This window comes from Molothrus aeneus, chromosome 7 (genome assembly GCF_037042795.1).
Source record: "Molothrus aeneus isolate 106 chromosome 7, BPBGC_Maene_1.0, whole genome shotgun sequence".
NCBI lineage: Eukaryota > Metazoa > Chordata > Aves > Passeriformes > Icteridae > Molothrus > Molothrus aeneus.
In genome coordinates, this window is record NC_089652.1 from 17,477,201 (window position 1) to 17,495,692 (window position 18,492).

An 18,492-nucleotide genomic window follows, 5' to 3' on the forward strand; every position below is an offset into this window, starting at 1 on the left:
TTTCTGTTGCATCTGTTTTATGTTTATTATATTTTTGTATCGTAAGTGTGCTTAGAAATTTTTCTATTGCATCAGGTATCATGCTTGTGTTAATTTGCTTGAAGGATCTTTTCTGGGCTGCCACAGGAAGAGTTTCATCTGTGTCATTAAGAGTACTTCATCATCTCAGGCTCTGGAAGGGGGGCTCTGGTTTTAGGAGTGTTTTGTTATCCTTTTGGGATGATAGATCAGAACAGGGGAGTAAAAGACAAAGCCTCTAAGTCAGACTGGAAGTGGGCATGCTGCTGGAGGAAAGATACACTTCCTGGTGAATCCTGAAGGATTGCAGCTGTTCTGTTTCTAAAAACCTCTTGGAATGTGTTTTCAAACTGCTTATAAAAATCTCAAAGAGATATTTTCAGAATTCGTAGCATAATATTAATTTTATAAAAGCTGGCCCAGAATTGACAGGACTTACCTGCAATGAAAGCCTCAGATTCTTACTCTGGCCAGTGAAATCAAATAATGTATCAAAACAAATATGTTTGGAACAGAACGGGGGAAAAAAGTGACCCATCGTAAAGAGATCTCTTTCTTAAAGCTGCTGTTTCCCCATACTGCCTTGAGGTTTTCTAAAGAATATTTTTCAAAATACCACATAGCAGAATTTTCAAGATGAAAATTGCTGTTTGATTGTCTTAGAGTTATTTTACAATTAGTGTTAATCAAAAATAGTGTTTCATTCTTAAAACACTGATTTGAGTTCCCAGAGTTTTTTTATTCTTAGCTATTTAGAATTAATGCCAAATTTATATGCCAGCTGATACATGTTTGGAGGTTTTAATTTAAAAATAAAACTTTCTTGCTGTGCAGGACTGAATGTGGAGATGCACCTTTGAATGTCATGTGGACAGTTATGTTCTATTTTATCTCTTTAAAGGATTTTAAGACCCATTATATTGTTACATTAAATCTTTGTTTAGGGTCTGTATACAACTGTAAAATGAGTATAATGTATTATTTAAAATATTGAAGTCTTTTGATACTGTCATGTAATGTGGGGAGAATAAGGGAAATTGTTACTCAGTGGTGGGGAACACATGAATGAATAGGAAATTGCTATCTGGAGATCCAGGGATCAGAGAGTCTCAGCACTGCCAGCATTTGTCAAACAGCTTCTGAGTAGCGGGCATAAGCAATTGTGTCATTTTTCAGTTGTGGCTGGGTGTGTGGGAAGAGTCAAAAATAGAAAATTCATTTCCTACTAAATGTAGTTTGAAAGCTATTTTGGATGCAATATGTTAATGTAAGATGATCAGGAGAAGTAAGTATGGGTAAAAGATTTAAAAACATCACTGTAGAGTTAAATGGGCACAGCTTTCACCTGAATATATTTAGAAATGCCCTGAATGCTTTTCTCAAGATGTGCTGGCTGTTTATACCAGAGCTGTAGGTTAAATCATGGTTGTTTTCAGGCATCACCAGCTCAGCCTACGCCACAGACACCAAATACAGGTGGTCGGCGAAGAAGAGCTGCCAATGAAGACCCTGATGAGAAAAGGAGAAAGTTCTTGGAGAGAAACAGAGCTGCTGCTTCCAGGTGCCGGCAGAAACGGAAAGTCTGGGTGCAGTCACTGGAGAAAAAAGCTGAGGACCTGAGCTCACTAAATGGCCAATTACAGGTATACCTTTTATTTCAAGGAAAAATTAGGAAGGTTTTTTTTTTTTTTGTTCTTACTCAGTGATCCTTGATCAGTGGAGCTTAAAACTTTGCATGAAATCAGAAATATAAATGGTTTTATAACTGGTGGCTCAGCTCGGGCTTGAAATTCAGAACTAGTTGCATATAGCAGTAAAATTAGAGGATGAAAACATACTCATATTTCAAGATATGTACATTTAAGGATCATACCCTTCTCTCCTTCGTTCCATTTGAAATAACTTTCAGGCTATGATACTAAACTAAGATGACAAGATGTGTTGGAATAAACACTTATGAGCAAAGTAATAGTCTTACCTTGAACACATCTTGCTCTTTATTTTTATCATGGCCCAGGTTATTTGAGTAAGTTTTGGGCTTATTTCCTTTGGTTCTTTTAAACTTCACTGTTTTTCCTTTAAAGTGAGTGTAATGCTTATGAAAGGTGCCAGGTTGATATCAGTGGATACTGAGGGCCTCTTTTGCCCACAGGATGGGTACAGCAGTGGCATTGCAAATTTCAACCAGCAACACCTAAATCCGGTAGAGATGAAGTGTGGTATAAGAGGGTAGGGCCGGTGTATGTTGCAGGTCATTTTTCCACCTCATCTGATCTCAGAAAGTCACCATGTGAATGTACTTTTCCCCAGTAAAACAATCCATGACCCTTTTGTTTAAACTGCTATTAAATATTAAAGCATACTTTCCTAATGTTTTCCAGTAGCACATTAAAAATTGGCAGAAATTATTGTTTTCAAAATAAAAAGTCTAAAATATTTGTTTTGAAAGTTGCTGAAAGGAAAAACTGTGAAGCATTCATTAGAAAATGTGGTGAGACTTATTTTGATATGTTTGAGTGTCACTTGTTTTTCTTCATCAGAGCTGTTCACTGAGTCAAATTCACAGATCATCATCTTCCTATGAAAACTCACCTCTCCTGCTGTTTGATCAACAGGAATTTGATCAACAGGAAAGTAGGGCGTGTTGAGGTTATTTTTTATCATGTAATCAAAGTTACACTGTATCAGCCATCTTCATGTTCGTGTCTTTAAAAATATTCAGCATCCCAGACCCTGAAATGTAAAAGATTCCTACCTAAGCACACACCGTGAAATGGTTTCCTGTGTTCCAAGAATCATGACACTCTGCAAAAGCATTAGTTAAATTTCTTGCAAATATGTATTCTTCTCACACCTGTTCACAGTCTTTAGACATACTCATTTAATGCACAGCCCTCAATTAAGTCCATTAATTACATAATCATACGTAGCACTGTAGCTTAAATAATCAAAGAAAGGAGTGAAGGAGAATGAAAAAAATCAGTTTTTTAGTGAAAGTAATGTTTGGTATCATGTGACCTGTCTTTCACATATATATGCCAAGTTTTATAACAAAAAAAAAAATCACATAAGTCCAATAAACAAAATGTTTACAAGTGTTAATTCAGTAACAGTGAATTCAAGAAAAATTTTCTTACAGTCTACCAAAAGCAAAACTGTTAACTGTAAAGAACAGAAAAACTTGAAAAGAAAATTGGGTATCAGAGAAATAATTACACTGTGCGTTATGTGAAAATATTAATCAATCCTATACTTCCATAATAATAACTTGACACAGCTTATCAGCAGAGTGGGCAGCAATGACCCATGATTATTTACTTTATATTTAATAGAAAATTTAATAAGTTTGGAGTTTTGCCTTAATGCAGGTTTAGTAGTTCATTTTTAGTTTAATGTGTAAGTGGCCTGCCCAGCTGAAATTACCAAGATATCACATTTCCAAAAGCAGGTTCACAGTGAAACACCTGCATTGCATTTCTGCATGTAACAATTCTGACTCCATTCAGTGCTGTTACTGGCTTTCTCATAATGCCTGTGTCAGAGGTTCCCATGGCAGTGGGAAGGGCTGTAAGACTGCAAGCTGGTGACAGTACGTATGAATTTCGAAGAGGTTTACTTGGTTGATGAATTTATTTTTTTCTGTATATTAACTTCTATCAAGTTCTTCTTATAAATGTTTGAAGGTAACTTCATGGTTGTTTTCAAGTTTGCAAATATTTTTCAAATATTTGCTTAAAGGAAAATTTCCATCTATTACATCACCAGTAACATATATAGGTTAGTTAGGCTGCCTTTATTATAGATTCTGCTGTGTAGGTTTTTTTCATGCTTCCAGTATTTTGAAGGTTATTTACTGATTTGATTCTTGAGAACTGTTTTCTATTTATTGTTGACTTGTTTATTGATCTTAAATTTTATTCCTCACCTTGTGTGGCCTCTGCCTTACACAATCCTGCAGGGTATAAGAAGGTGTTGACCATGCTCACAGTGGCCGCTGAGCCACATTGCAGAATCAGATGCCAAAGTGCATTACATGTTCTGTATTTGGTCCCTGTTGCTTTAATAATCTTAAAAGGTGAAGCTCTAGAAGAATGGCCTGTCTTCCTCATGAAGTCCCAATGGGTTTTCAGTGAGCAGCAATTGAGTGATGATTTGTACTGATGCTGCAGAAGCTGTTTTAGGAAGGCTAAATTTTGAAAGTATGCCCATAAGTAAAGATCCTTTCCCATAGAGGAAGTTGCCCAAAAAGGAAGGAGGAAGAATGCTGTTTAACTCAGCCACAGGCAGTCCCCTATCCCCAGAAGTCACATTTACCTGCCTCTGATGATACTTTGAGTAATAACATATCACAAGTGTTGTCCCACACCGTGCTGGGTAAGGGCTAATGTGTTCCCATGGTCCCACTATTACATTTTGGATACAGGGAAGAATAGGCAGATAAAAAAGAATGTGTCATACACTGTGCCCTCCCTTCATAAGAATGCAGAAGGGAAGGCATCTTTTGAAGGATGGAGTGCGGGTACAAGTCAGTATGCTTTCCTCCGGAAAGCTGCTTTCTCATGCTAGCACATTTTGAAATGCAGGAACATACAAATTCTTCTCAACAGCATGTGAGCTATATTGTATACTTCATTAAAGAGTTGTTGATGCCTGCACTTGGTTCTGTCTCACTGATGATGAGAACCTTTCCAATGTGAAAATCTGAAATCATCTTTGTTCGTGCCACCTGTTAAAAATGTTTATTTTATGTGTTTCTTGGTAGCCTGTTTCCCACAGGTTAACCACATATGTAATGACCACCACACATTCACATGTTATGAATGAGATGGAAGGACTTGCTGTTGTCACAAGCAAATATGTTTAAGAATGGGTTCTAAACAGCCCCCTTTACCAGTTAGAAGTGGTTCTTACTGGTAATACGTAAATGGCAACCATAGATTGCTTCCTGCAACATTCCCCATCCCTGTGTTCAGCAGACAGAACTCTGTTCTAGTGTCACGAGTGGTGTGTGCATTTTATGTGGTACTGTTGGCGCCAGTGTTGTTGTTATGGAATATACAGCTACCATTGTTCTAGAAATTACCTCAGTCTCTTTTATATAGGAATGCTGATCCATGTTTTTCAAGTTTGCTTTAATAAGATAATGTAAGATAATGTATTACTTTTTGTATTTATGCTAGCAGTGGTCTTAATATTTTTGATACAGCTGATATTGAGCTATAAACTGTATTATAAAAACTTTTCATAAACATATCATTTTACTTCCACAGATGAACAGCAACTTCATACTTAGATGTGCTGTTTGTATATAAAATTCTTCCTTAAAATGTGGGAGGCATAAGAGAAAATTTCTGCAAACCTTTTCCTGATTGCCAGAGTTCCTTTGAACTGGCAGAACTATATTTCATAGTCTTGGACACTGTTGCTTCTGTAGGTCATCAGGTGCCTCAAAACTACATCAGTGTGGTTTTTTCTGCCCAACCTCTGTCAATTCTGTGCAGCTGCCTGCATATCAAGATTTGTGGCTCCTCAGTAAATAACATGGTGAACTAAGGGCAGACAGAGCTGGAGGCAGTAGTCCTGTGCTTTCTTAACAGCCTAAGGTTTCAGGACATGTAGTGCCAGCTGGTAGAGAATTTGTGGAGCTTTTGGTTGGGTTTCTATCATTTCAAACCTTTTTGTTTGCCGTCACATTTTTCTTTCATTACAAGTGTCTGTGGAGTCACATTTTTGGCATCTTCCAGCTTTTGCTTTTAGTAAAAAGTTTCTAAAGGGTATTCTACGCATAAAAGGACTGAATAGAAAAGGAGACCCTAAGAGGATTTTGCAGGTATAAAGGCTTAAAATTTGTTCTTCTAAATGGAGAGAGAGGGAACACAAGAGAGGAGCTTTTCTTTGAACAGTCTGATATTTTAGTTACTTAATGTAATTAAACCTAATAAGTTCTGTTCTGGAAGAATTGTTTTCTTTTGGAATCCTTTAACTTGTAATTCATGTCATCTCTGGCTGCATTGCCTTATTTCTTGCTTGCAAGTAAATAGGTTGACTTTCTTGTAGTTTATTGTGCAGATAATTTCAGATGCCATCTAGTTTCCCTCTGCTGTTTGTTTTTTTCTTTAACTTGCTTCTAAATGCAGAAACATAAACATTTACTAAATAATTATGTCACATGTGTGGTATATTACAATAATATGCAAAGGTTCTTGTATTTGAAGTAACTTCAAGTGTTAATAGAAAAGATTTATATTCAAAATAAAATAACCCATGAAAAACACACATTGTGTCCAGATATGGGTATCACAAAGCATTACAGATAATTTGATTCATAAATATTTTTCTACTCTATAAAAATGGGTCATCAATGTGACATCAAAATGCCACACCATTCTTAATTTGGATTGTCACATGCAATGCAGTTACACAGCACTCCTCATCTCTAGCCACCAAGCTGCTTTCCAGGGAAGGTAAGTATTGCAGCTCTCCAGTTTACAAATGGCCAAGTTGGAGCACAAAGCAGTGAAATGACCTTGCTCAAGGTCATGCAGTAGTGAAAAGGCAGAGTCTGGAAATGAATCCAGGCACTGGATTGTGCAGGTGCTGTCTCTTAGATTGCACTGTGCTTTAGCGACACAAGCTGACGTCTCCGGATTTTGTCATTATTATCAGTGATTCCTTCTGAGACCATGTTTATGTATGGCTGCCAAAATAAAAATCAGTCTGGGGATCAACCAGTATTTGCTAAATTATTTTCCACTATGTAAGATTTTCTTTTTTGAAGTCCAAGTGTAAATAGAGTCACTAAAAAATTATTCTGCATTGGCTTTTTGGATTTTCTTTTCTATTTTCCCTTTTTTTAATGCTGGCCGTGACATTTGTTAAAATCTCTGGAGCTAAATGTAGGTTTACTCTGATTAGAATTCATCACAAAACCTTCCAGAAGAGTCTCACAGTAGCTGGATCATGTGAATGAGACTATATGTAGACTCTGCATCTGCAAACTGAAAAACATATGTTATATTTTTTAAAAAAACCCAAGCATTTCCCAGTAAATGTAACAAAGCTAGCCAAGTTTCAGCTAATATTTGCATTTTCTAAGATAAAATAAATATATATATATTTGCAGTATATACCAAATTGAAATTGCTTGTGTTTCAGCTACCCCTAAATGAACAACTGAAAATCCTATAAAACTTAATGCTTACCTTCAAAACCTGTGTAGTTTGAGCCTGGTAAAGTACATAACTTTCTTCTCCTTTAGAATGAAGTCACCCTGCTGAGAAATGAAGTGGCACAGCTGAAACAGCTTCTTCTGGCTCATAAAGATTGCCCTGTAACCGCCATGCAGAAGAAATCTGGCTATCATAGTGAGTAATGTTCCATTACCTATAGCCTGAGGCTGCATCAATGAAATACTGCCAAAATGAACTGAATGAGCATTAAAATTGAGAAGTGCGGTTCTAATATTATATATATTACATTAAAGATCTTTTTTTTATATAAGCTTGAAGTTATTGGAAGACAGAAAATATTACATGGTATTTAAAAATATATGTATAAGTCAAAATTGAATTGTTGCATAACATTGAAAGGTTTATGTTGGTTTAATGAATGCATATGATAATTAGCATTTAAGGACTATCAGTTACTGCACCTGCTTTGGAAAATATAATTAGAGTATTAAGAGCACACGATAAACCATTTTTTATACTTTATCATAGCCTAATACAGTGAAAGGTTCTTGTGGGTGTTTTTCCTTCATTGTAATGAGATTTCAGTGGAGGAACTATAACAGCTGTCCTCATTTACCATAACATCCAGGATCAGTCAAGCCATTAAAATAATCAGATGCAGGTTCATGGCTCCTACTGTACAATGTCTTCTAGTTTGCTTTGATATCTACATTAAATTACTTCTTTTATATAGAGAGGGTAGTTTTGAAGACAGTTCTAGTATTGAGGAGAATACTGACACTGTCAATACCAATATTTTCTAATCCGTATTTTTATTTTAAGTTGTTCTATTTACTTTTCATCCTTCCAGCATTTTAAAGGTTAATTATGCTTTCCTGACTTGTAGCTTCCTTTTTGGCTGTGATACACAGTGCCAGAACCAGCTGCTGCTGCTGTAGAATAAATGGCCAATTTTGTCCATTGTACACAAATTTGTTACAAATAACTGAGCTGGGAATGCATTAGGCAACATTCATAATATATAACCCACAGCTTTCGTTTTTATGATTTAGTGATATTTCAAGATATTTGTAAATGTGAAGATTGTTTCTGCCATATGTAGCCACTTCATTTTAATTTGCCAGTGTCAGTAATTCAGGAGAATAAAGGAACATTTTGTACTGCATGCAAACAGATCCTCAGGTGCTTGCGATAAAACTTAATAGCCACCATCTTTACTTGTAGTCATTGTAAGCAATTTCATCAGAATGGGCAATATTTTTTAATTTAAAAGATTCAGGAGATTTAGCAACTCTGTATTGCCATATATATTTAGAATACTGATTTTGTCAGTTTTGAGCTTATAAATCTTGGTCCTTTGATCTCCAGTCATTTTGACAAGACAGAAAATAGCATCTTGGACTAAATTGGAACAGTATAGAAATACATTTGGGATTTATATTAACAATGATTGCTGCAGGGATGAGGCCATTATGGCTCCCATCTGACAGAACAACATAATTTCATACAGAAGCTACTAGGGGGATGGCATTATGCATGCAAGGTTTTTAACAAAAAAAAAAAAAAACTCCACACAAAAAACAAACCATAGGTTTCTTAAATTTTGATGTTTTGAGGATTCATGTTCCTGAATTGGGATGTAAAATATTTCATCGTAAGTCATAAACTGTCAAAGTGATTCCATGCCAAGGATTTCTTTGTTGAAGGATTAGTGAATGGCCTGTCTAGTAGTGCTTGTTTTCAGCCCTCAGTAAAGGACTATGCATCTGATTCAGTAAAGAATACAAAATGAATCAGACCTAAAATACTAATCAGTGGCAAAAGCCTACATTTTAGAGGAAAATAGTATTACGCAAGGAAATTAGAAGCATAGCTCAGTTTCTTGGAAAGTCTGTTGAAAGTAAAAGCTTAACATGAATGATAGTTGTAATGCCATTCCTCTGAAAGGATTTTGTCACATTATCTCTGCGTGAATATTGTAAGGAAAGTATGTTGGCTAAGTGACATATCCACAGTAACAGTTTATGAGAGAAAAAAATTGTTTCAGTCAATGTGTTCATGAAAATGGTATTCCTATAAAGTGTATTTAAATAAACATACTCCATTCATCAAATAATCAAAGTGGAATTGCTTCAAAAATGTAGTGAGTGGTTTAACAGTCTTGTCTCTGGAAGAAATTGAAGACCCCAGCTTAAAGAGCTCCTGCAGTGCTGACTACTGTGCACTGCATAGACCACATTTTAACAGCCAAGTCCACAATTTGATGGCTTTTCATGCATTATGCCCTTAAATAGGAACAAATAATTGATCACTTGGCCTTTACTTTTACATATTTTTTTAAATTTTTTGTATTTCCCAAACACATTTTTTTCTCAGGCCAAGTGAAAAGCACGACAGTGCACATAGCCCTTTCTTCTAAAATTGTTTTTGGGATCACGTTTTCCTTATTTTAAAGTCTTGTGCCTGCTTTAAAAGAGGGTGTCATCAGGACAGAGAAACCAGAAAAATAGATATTTTACTTTGAGTCAGCCAGCTTAAACTTTTTTATTTTACAGAAAAGGATGCTTTTGGTTCTGAGTGCATCTTCAGCTGTGGATTGGGAAAGTGCTCTGTATACAAGATGCCTAGATGCTGTTCATTTATTTTTCGTGTTATCTTTTATACTAGATAATTTCTAAAAGTCTTCTACAATACTCCCTGTATTGTGTTAGGATTTTTCTGGGCTTGTATTAGGACAAAGGTGAAAACTAGTGAGAAGAAAATGTATTGTGGTATTCAGAGTTTGGGTTTTTTTTAAGGGAGAAAGAGTTTTTTAAGATATTTTTCCATATTTTTCACAAGGACATCTTAATATTCAAGAGCATTTTTTTCAAAACAGAGTATAAAAGAAGACAGATAGAGGCTGCAGTGTAGGGGGTGTTGAATGGGGCGGTTTTATGTTTTTTCTGTAGCTAGTTTTAAAAAGAAAGATAGAAGGTGACCAACCAATTTCAGACCTTGAATGATTTGAACCTCTCAAACCACTGTGTTTTCCTGCAGCCCAGTTTTGGACAGGCAGTGCTTCTTCAGTGCCTGCAGGGGATATTCACAAAGGACAACTCCCTGGAAAAAAGCATTGCTAGGCTTAGGTCCCTCTGTAGTCCCTGCATGGCCTGATGAGAATTACCATGAGGCCTCTTTCTTGTTAGTGATTATCAGGGGCTGAAAGGAATTCAGGATCATATCAATGCTTGTGTACTCACTCCTGTTTTGGTGTAGGTCGGTTTTTTCTTCTGAAGACTGAAATCCCTCCCTCTTTGCTTACCTTACTGAAAGCTATTGGTAAGCAAATTGGTAAGCTATTGGTAAGCTATTAGTAAGCTATTGCTTACTGTGGTGGTAAGACAGTAGGTAAGAAGCAAATAGCAGCAATGTTTGGCTATTTGAAAAGGGTACTTTTTAGTAGATCCTCAAAAGTCGGTGCCTGATTTGGTGCTCTTTAAATCTTCTTTATAGCCCAATCTAGCCCACATTGCGTTCCATATCCATAGTGGCTTGCTCCTCATGACACAGCCTGTCTAGGAGCTACGTAGCCTTCAGGAAAGTTCATGTGATACAGTTCTGTAAATTTTCAGCCCTCTAATATACAGCAAACATTATTTCTTTGAATTAATTTCTAATTTGGACTGTGCATTTTCCTTGATGTGAGGCAAAGCAGGGGAAGCCATTAAAAAGCTTAATTTTTTTTTTTTTTTTTTTTTTTTTTTTTTTTTTTTTTTTTTTTAATTGTTAGCTACAGTATGATTCTGTTACATATCAGTCACACTCTTGAAATCACAGTCCTGTGCCTGGCAATTCTTTGGTCAACTAAGAAAAAAAAAGAATCTGTCAGAATTTAAGTATGACTTTTCTGTCTTCTTCTAAAAGCCTTTGTTCTTCATTCCGAGTCTTCAGGCTTAAGAAAACAAGCCATCTCTGTAATAGGATGACTTCTAAATACCTTCTATATTCTATGAGTAGATTTTCTTGTTTGGTTTTAATACTTCAAATTGAGGTGTTTTCAGTTTTTGGCCATTGTTCCTGTAAAGTTAGGACTACATTAGGAAGGACATTGAAAAAAATTCATATAGCTATTCTTTAGGGTGTCACCTAATTTCTAAATATTGGTCTGTAGTTATTGCAAGGATTTATGCTTCCAGTCCAGTTTATTATCATAAATTAGTGTTAGCTCTATGTTTTATATAATCACCTGTCTGCTGTAGGCTCCCCCTCTCTGCCCCCTGGCATCTGAAAATACCTGAATTGTATACTTTTGTGTCTTCAGCACAGCATGTTTGTTTATCTGCTCTGTGATATGAACACTGCTCTTGTACATTGGTGGTTATCTCTGTACTCATAACTGTTTCTCACATTGCTTGTAGGATCTTCCAGAACCCATCAAAGTCAGAAAACCAGGCCTTTTTCATGTTCTTTACCACTGTGATATTATTACAGACATTTCTTTTGAGTTCAGAAATGTGTTAAGGAAGACAGAACAGTGGAAGACCTTTCTTCTCTGGCTGAAAGATAGGGATGTACTTCAACTTCTTCTTTGTCTCTGGCTCGTAGCATTTAAAACTAACCATTTTTTATTGAGAATGAGGAGGTTTTGGACAACCCAGACATTGGGAATCAGCAAAAGAAGCTGATAGGAAGATTGAGATTCATAGGAGAATAGCAGCAGTTCTGAAGAAGAGGAGCAGGTGTTACAGCAGAGAGACTGTATTTGATACATGTCATCCCACTTGCTGCCATTTCATTCTGTCTGAGGAAAAAATATGCTACTCTCATAATTAGTAATGGAGTATTTTTCAGCAAGTCGCACTAGGGTTTCTATTTTTAACAAAGTTTGCATGTGTTCCTTCTTGCTTGTTTTACATGAGATCTTGTAGGTCTTGCTGTGGAGGTATGGTAAAGATTCTATCCTGTTGAATACTTCTAACTAAATTGATACTTGTTCGTATTCTTTCTGTTCTTGAATGGGCAAACTCTCCTAAGGGTCACAAATGCCGTTTGGAAATACCTTGATTTTCTTGCTGTTTGCAGTTATTATGAAACCTTTGGATATGCAGCACTGGTCAGCAGATCTAGTTCTGTGTCACCAGTATCCCTCTCCTTCAGTGTTTGAGCGGTCTGTTCTTTAAAAAGTGCAGGATCTGTAAAACAGTTGGCCTTGTGGATAAGAGCATTCTAACTTCCAAGCTATTACGTTTTACTCTTTGCTCTTTTAGTGGAGTTGTAGGAGAGATTGCCACCTTGCTCCTGTACGCAGTATTTCTGAGAAAAAAAAAAATTCAGCAGTTTCCTTGCCTACCCATCCTTTTTGACCTTACCATTCTTTTCTGGAAGCAGTCAGTAATAGAACAGTTGCTCTCAAGCTTTGAAGAGGAGTTTGTTCTTAGTATGCATAGGGCTGCTCAAAGATCTTTATACTGGGGTCTTGACTTGCTAAGTTAGTAAATTTTCTTACCCATAGCTAGCATGTCATATAAACCTCAGTAAAACAGAAACTCTATTTCACTATTGGTTTTTCACGCTTAATGTTCCTTTTAGTTGCTGCTCTTAGCCTGGCTTTTTGTGGAAATGAGGACATGATACCACAGCACTGCTTGTGTCCCCATGTTAGTGTCATCCTTTCCCATTGTTTCTCTGAGACACTTCTGAACTTGTAGGCCAGTCTCAAGCAAATCTGAAAGAGATTGCAAAGACAAGACTAGAGAAGATCAAGCTTTGTCCCATTGCTTTGTCCCAAGCAATAGTTCATGCCTGCTTCTGGCTATGTTTGTATCATGGTAGTCAGTAGTAGTTGAAAAGGGACTTCTAATATGCCACCTGGATACTGGTTTTGGTCTGTTTATAAAATTGCTGTGAAAAGTACTTGCAAACGTTAGTAGCACAAAGTGATATAAAAAAGTTACAATAAAATTCAGCATTAGTATTTCTATTTTTGAGTGAAAAACATTAGGATAATTTTCTGTTCTTGGTTTTTTAGTTTTGAACTCAAACTTTTAGTTTGGCAGTGTTTGCATAATACCTTGGCTAACTTCTGCAGCTCTGGAAAAAAGGATGATTTTAGCATGACTAGAATGTCTGTGCAAGAGGGACATTTTAAGTCATGATAATTTTGGAAATTTTATTTTTGCACAGTGATAATTTTTTTTAATCTGCTTACCCTCTGTCATGGGAAAAAATGATGTAATTCTGTGGCTAATTCACTTTGGTTGTGTGGAGAACACCTGAAATATTCCAAAAATATTTTTAAGCCAGTTTTAATGATTTTAAAACCTATTAAGAGGCATTTGTAAAATTATGGAACTTCATTCTGTTAAAAGAATGGAGGCTGAAAACTCATGTAAGCATTGTCCAGTAAATATAGTGGTGTAAGTAATATTTTTTCAGATATCTTACTCATGATGGCAAATATTTATTACTGAATGTAGAATTATTCTTGTTTGATTACTAAGCAGACACAATAAATAGCATTTTGTAGTCTGTGAATAATGTTTACTGATGTGAACATGCATCATTAGAATTAGGCATAGTACCCACTGGCTGATTTACTAGGCAGGAAATTTTAATCATGGCCTTGAAGATGTGAAAATACTCTGGTTTCCTGAATAGTCCATACTGCAGTCTGGTTTTTCTGCTTACAAAATAGTATTTTCTTTTTAAAAAACGGAAATAAGCTTGTTTTGCAATTTGTGCTGCATTACAGCACGAGTGTTAGCTATTTAGGGGGTGATTGCTGTGGCTGGGAGGAGGTGGTGTGCGTTCCAGCACAGAATAAATGAGTTGTTGTCGTTCAGCTGCAGACAAGGATGACAGCTCGGAGGACATCTCGGTGCCCAGCAGCCCGCACACGGAGGCGATCCAGCACAGCTCCGTCAGCACTTCCAACGGCGTGAGCTCCACGTCCAAGGCGGAGGCGGTGGCCACCTCGGTGCTCACGCAGATGGCGGACCAGAGCACGGAGCCCGTGCTGTCCCAGATCGTCCTGGCGCCTCCCTCCCAGGCCCAGCCCTCGGGAAGTTGATTACAAACTTGGTTGCATCAGTTCCTTAGATACACATCTGTGACTTTAAAGGGAAACCAACAACAGACCAGTCTCCATCTAGGAGAAATTGTAGCTTAAAATTATTCGTTTTTAAAAATCCAACTTAAATTTGGCTTTAACGATTGGCAGGTGGAAATAAGACGGAACACCAGTTCTGGTCTCTTTGCGAAAGACTTTTTTTTTAAGTATTAGTTTTACTAGTTATTTTTTGTGCTTAATGTGTAAAGTGTGTGTACAGTACAATGTGGTTTATTTCATTTTTAATTTGGTATTATTTTAACAAACATTGGGGTGAATTACTGAAGGTCATCCCCAAGACTGTGATAGGAATATTATGTGACATTTTTATACCAAAGTTCTGCATAGTCCCTATTGACTTTGTAAAGTTAGCAAGGTCATAAAGCACTAGGCAAGAGAAAGACAGTAACAGTAAATTTGCTTTTAGTCTTTTTGCCTTTTTGTTGTTTTGCACATTATGAGAGGAAGAACATTGGAAGAAAAACATTTGGGTTTTTTATGTATAGCATTTTGGTTGGCTTTTAACTGTTGGGGTCTTTAATTTGTTTAATAGGGCCAGTACAGTATATGAGATACAGTACTTATGCACATACCAATCCTAGATGAGGATCATTACTAAATAGATTTGATTTTTTTTTTTAATTGATGTCAGGTGGGTTTTTTTCCCACTCCAACACTTGATTCTGGTGGGAGGAGAGCTTTAATTCTCCGGTCAGAATAGATATCTATAACCACCCCTTGTTGCTAGGCTGAAACCAGTAAGCATATTGTAAAATACAGAGTTATCACGTATGGAATACTTGTTATTCCAAAGTAGGTTGATATTTTGTGGATTTTTGAGTCGCAGACTAAGGAGTTTACTCATGGTTTTGGATGCCAGAAAAGCCTAAAATCCTTCTTCAGACAACTCGACTTTTTTTTGTCATTGTCTTGTATTTGCAAGCTAACTTGTACTTAATTCTTGTGTAAGCACTGTCATCTTTTAGTAGCAAAAATTTTGATACCTTTCTTGTGGAAAAAAAAAATCAGTATCTACCGTATCTTGGAAACAATGTAATTATAATGTGGTGTGTGTGGTGTGTGTGTGAGAATGGTTCAGTAGTTAATGCCAGCAGTCTTTTGCTTGAATGTTTAAAGATGCCTTCAATGTGATGCTGGCTGATAGGTGATTGCAGTTTTAAAATGTTATTTACTGTGCGAACTTGGATAACTAACATTCCATGATGTAGTTTGTTTCTGATGAGATGATTGTAGGTACACTTTTTCTCATTATCCAATCATCTGTAGGATACTGAGTTTTTTAAATGTGCCATTATCTATTTTGATTCTGTACTCATGTTCAAAATACAGTACAATATTTTACAATAGATTAAGTTGTTTTAAAAAAAGTAGATGTGTGCTTTCAGGTCGGAAAACTTTGTATAATAGCAAAAACAGATGCATAGTAGCAACTGGCAGTAAAGCAGGATTCCATTATGTATATAACAAAGATTTAATGCATTTATAATGGGTTGTGTAGTTCATTTGCTCTTCCTTCTCCACACTATACCATGCGTTTTTTAAGTGTCAGTGCCATCAGATTTCTATTTGGTTCAGTTTTAAATCTAAACATGTAATTGATTCACAGGAAAATATAATTTCTGCAATATATATACAACCATACTGTACTGAAAACTGGACAAAGAAGTATCTAAGTCATATATGTATCATTGCAGGGCTTTAAGCATGAAAATATTAGGGAATTTAAATATTTTGTATTTTAAAACTAAGAAAGTTGTGTTGATAACCTCATGTGTTTAAAAGTCTTACTTTCCCAATTTCAAGATAAAAAGCTGTAACAGTTATTGAACGTTTCCAGGATGGTTAAATACAATGGACCTCTCACGAGAAAGAAATGAATTGCAAAGGCACAAAATGTGAATTCTGCAAGAAAGCTCTACAGTCACTTTTCATTGTAGGTTTGGTGGACTAAATGCGGCCTCATTGATCATACTATAATTTGCCCTCCTAAACACAAAGGCTTTTAAATCATATAAGTGGAGTTTTTTTATAACAAAACTGTTGCGCTTGTAAAATAAGTCTACATAAGTGTATAGGAGATGTGTAAACAGTTAATGAATTTAACAGTGGGGCTGGAAAAAGAACCATTAAAATCTGTGTTCAGCAAATAGAGAAAAGGTATTAGCCGTACTACCATGGATTCCGTTTTGAGACGTTGTCACACTACTTCTGTACTTAGCATTTTGGGTCTTTACATTTGACATGTTTCACAAACTGTACTGTTTTCTTTTATGTGCAGTTTGCATGAGTAAATCATCAAAGAGAATAAAATCTATCTTTAAGTTATGTTCCTATTTTAATGAAATTATAATTGTTCTAAAAGGCCGCACTGTCTTCAGACTTCTTTCTTCATCCTTGCAATTATCAGTGTTTTTCTGGAAGTCATTACTGTAATGTCAAAGTAATGTTATGTAAATGAGAACACGTATGTTTCTTGAGAAAGTAAGGTAAATACCATTGCTCTGCAGCTGAGCTCCAGCAGCTGCTGAGGAACAAGCATTTTATCATTAGTTCCAGGAGCCCAAGGTAATCCACAGATAAATGAGTTCATAAACATAGCTTGGTGATCCCAGATGTTGCTCAGCCATTCCTGGTTGCCCTGAGTTCCACAGCAAAAGCACTGTGTGTAATCAGAATTTCCACCTAACTTCCAGTTATTTTAATCTTATTTCAATATACATGAAGCCAGAAATAACAACTGTAATCAAATAAATGGCGCACAGTTGTGTTGTCAAGGGTTCAGAAAAAATCATGCCCTCACACCTGATGTTTAGAATAGTAAAAATGGTTTGGGCTTATTTATGGATGTTGGAAACATGCATGGAATGGCACATTCTTTTACCATTTGAAAAACTCATGCCGGAGCCCCAGTACGGAGGCTTTGGAGGAAACTCAAGAGTAAAGTTGCCGTGTGTCTGCATTTATTCCATGTATGGACCAAATGAAGTGAAGCTGCACACAACTTCTAACCCAATGAGAAAAATGTGCAAGGCCTCCGTTGCTTCACTATGTTCTTTTCCTGACTATGGGTTGTGCTGGTGACTCCTGGGGAACAAAAGGCTGTGTAACAGGGGTACTCTTGCTGAGGGGAGGAGAACCAGCCCACTTCTTAATGTCTGTGCTGTAAAAAGACTCAGGTTGGTATCTTATTGATTCGGTTTAAATAAGGGATTTTTTCTGTTTGCAATGGTAAGAGTGGCTGGGCCTCTAAAAGGAAGATATTGCACTGAGAGAAGGAGATGACAGAAGTGTGGGATGAACAGTGAGTTCAGCTACCTGAATTACCGGAGTAATTTGCTTAGAGACAGACACAAACATTTTAATTGGTCATCATAAATGATAATGAGGAGAAAGCATAGTGAAATTAAGTGCATCCTAATAAAGTAAGGTATGTTAAATTGCACTGAAGGAAACTTGAGCAATGCTTCTTGACATGATTAATATACTCATGACAATGTGTCTAATGAAGGCTGTTTGCATTTATATGCTGCCTGTTGCTTCCCTCAGTAGAGACATAATTGGAACTGTGCTCATTTACACTGCAGAGCAGTGTAAGATTGGTTTGCAGTAGTCTTTACATCTGTTTTTAACCATTGTATCAAAAGTAACACAGATATGATTTATTTAACTTGTGTTGTGTAACGCTGTGTAGGGTTGATTTGGATGATTTTATCATGAAATTTTCAAAGTTTCATAATCTTCAATGGTAAGTCTCCTTTTAATTTTAGGGTTTAATGTGACTCTTTTTTATTTTTCCCCCCTTCTTTTATTTTTTTCTTCCTTTATGGAATGTAGGATCATGACCTTTCTTTTTCTTTACTTTCTTCCTCTTCAAAATATTTTTCCTCGTGTGGTGAGCCCCAGAAAGTGCTTATAGTATTCAATGTGGAATTCTTTCTTTTTTCATATTGCTTCCTCCTTGGTTGTGTTAACCCTCTATAGCGAACTTCCACTTGAAGTCAGAAAATTAATTTCTGCACACTTTGTACTTTATCTTCAGCTAAAATAGATATGAGAAGCTTATGTTATCTTGATATTTACATCTTCCTAGCTAAGATACATTATACGATTTATATTTAAGTACGGAAGGACTTTGTAGTGTTACAAAAGATTTCATTATAGATGCTGTGCACA

At 36.2% G+C, this 18,492-nt stretch overlaps 1 protein-coding gene across 5 annotated transcripts in view; it reads left to right on the forward strand.

Annotated features, from left to right (window-relative positions):
* The window catches only part of ATF2 (activating transcription factor 2), a 48,699-nt gene extending 32,016 nt beyond the window's left edge, over positions 1-16,683 (forward strand). For all 5 annotated transcript variants that reach the window (XM_066554068.1, XM_066554069.1, XM_066554071.1 and 2 more), the window contains 3 exons: positions 1,455-1,661; positions 7,277-7,382; positions 14,033-16,683. In XM_066554068.1, the coding sequence (XP_066410165.1) occupies positions 1,455-1,661; positions 7,277-7,382; positions 14,033-14,259 (540 nt within the window). In that variant the 3' untranslated portion in view covers positions 14,260-16,683. The remainder of the gene's footprint in view (positions 1-1,454; positions 1,662-7,276; positions 7,383-14,032) is intronic.
* The last annotated feature ends 1,809 nt before the right edge of the window (positions 16,684-18,492 follow it).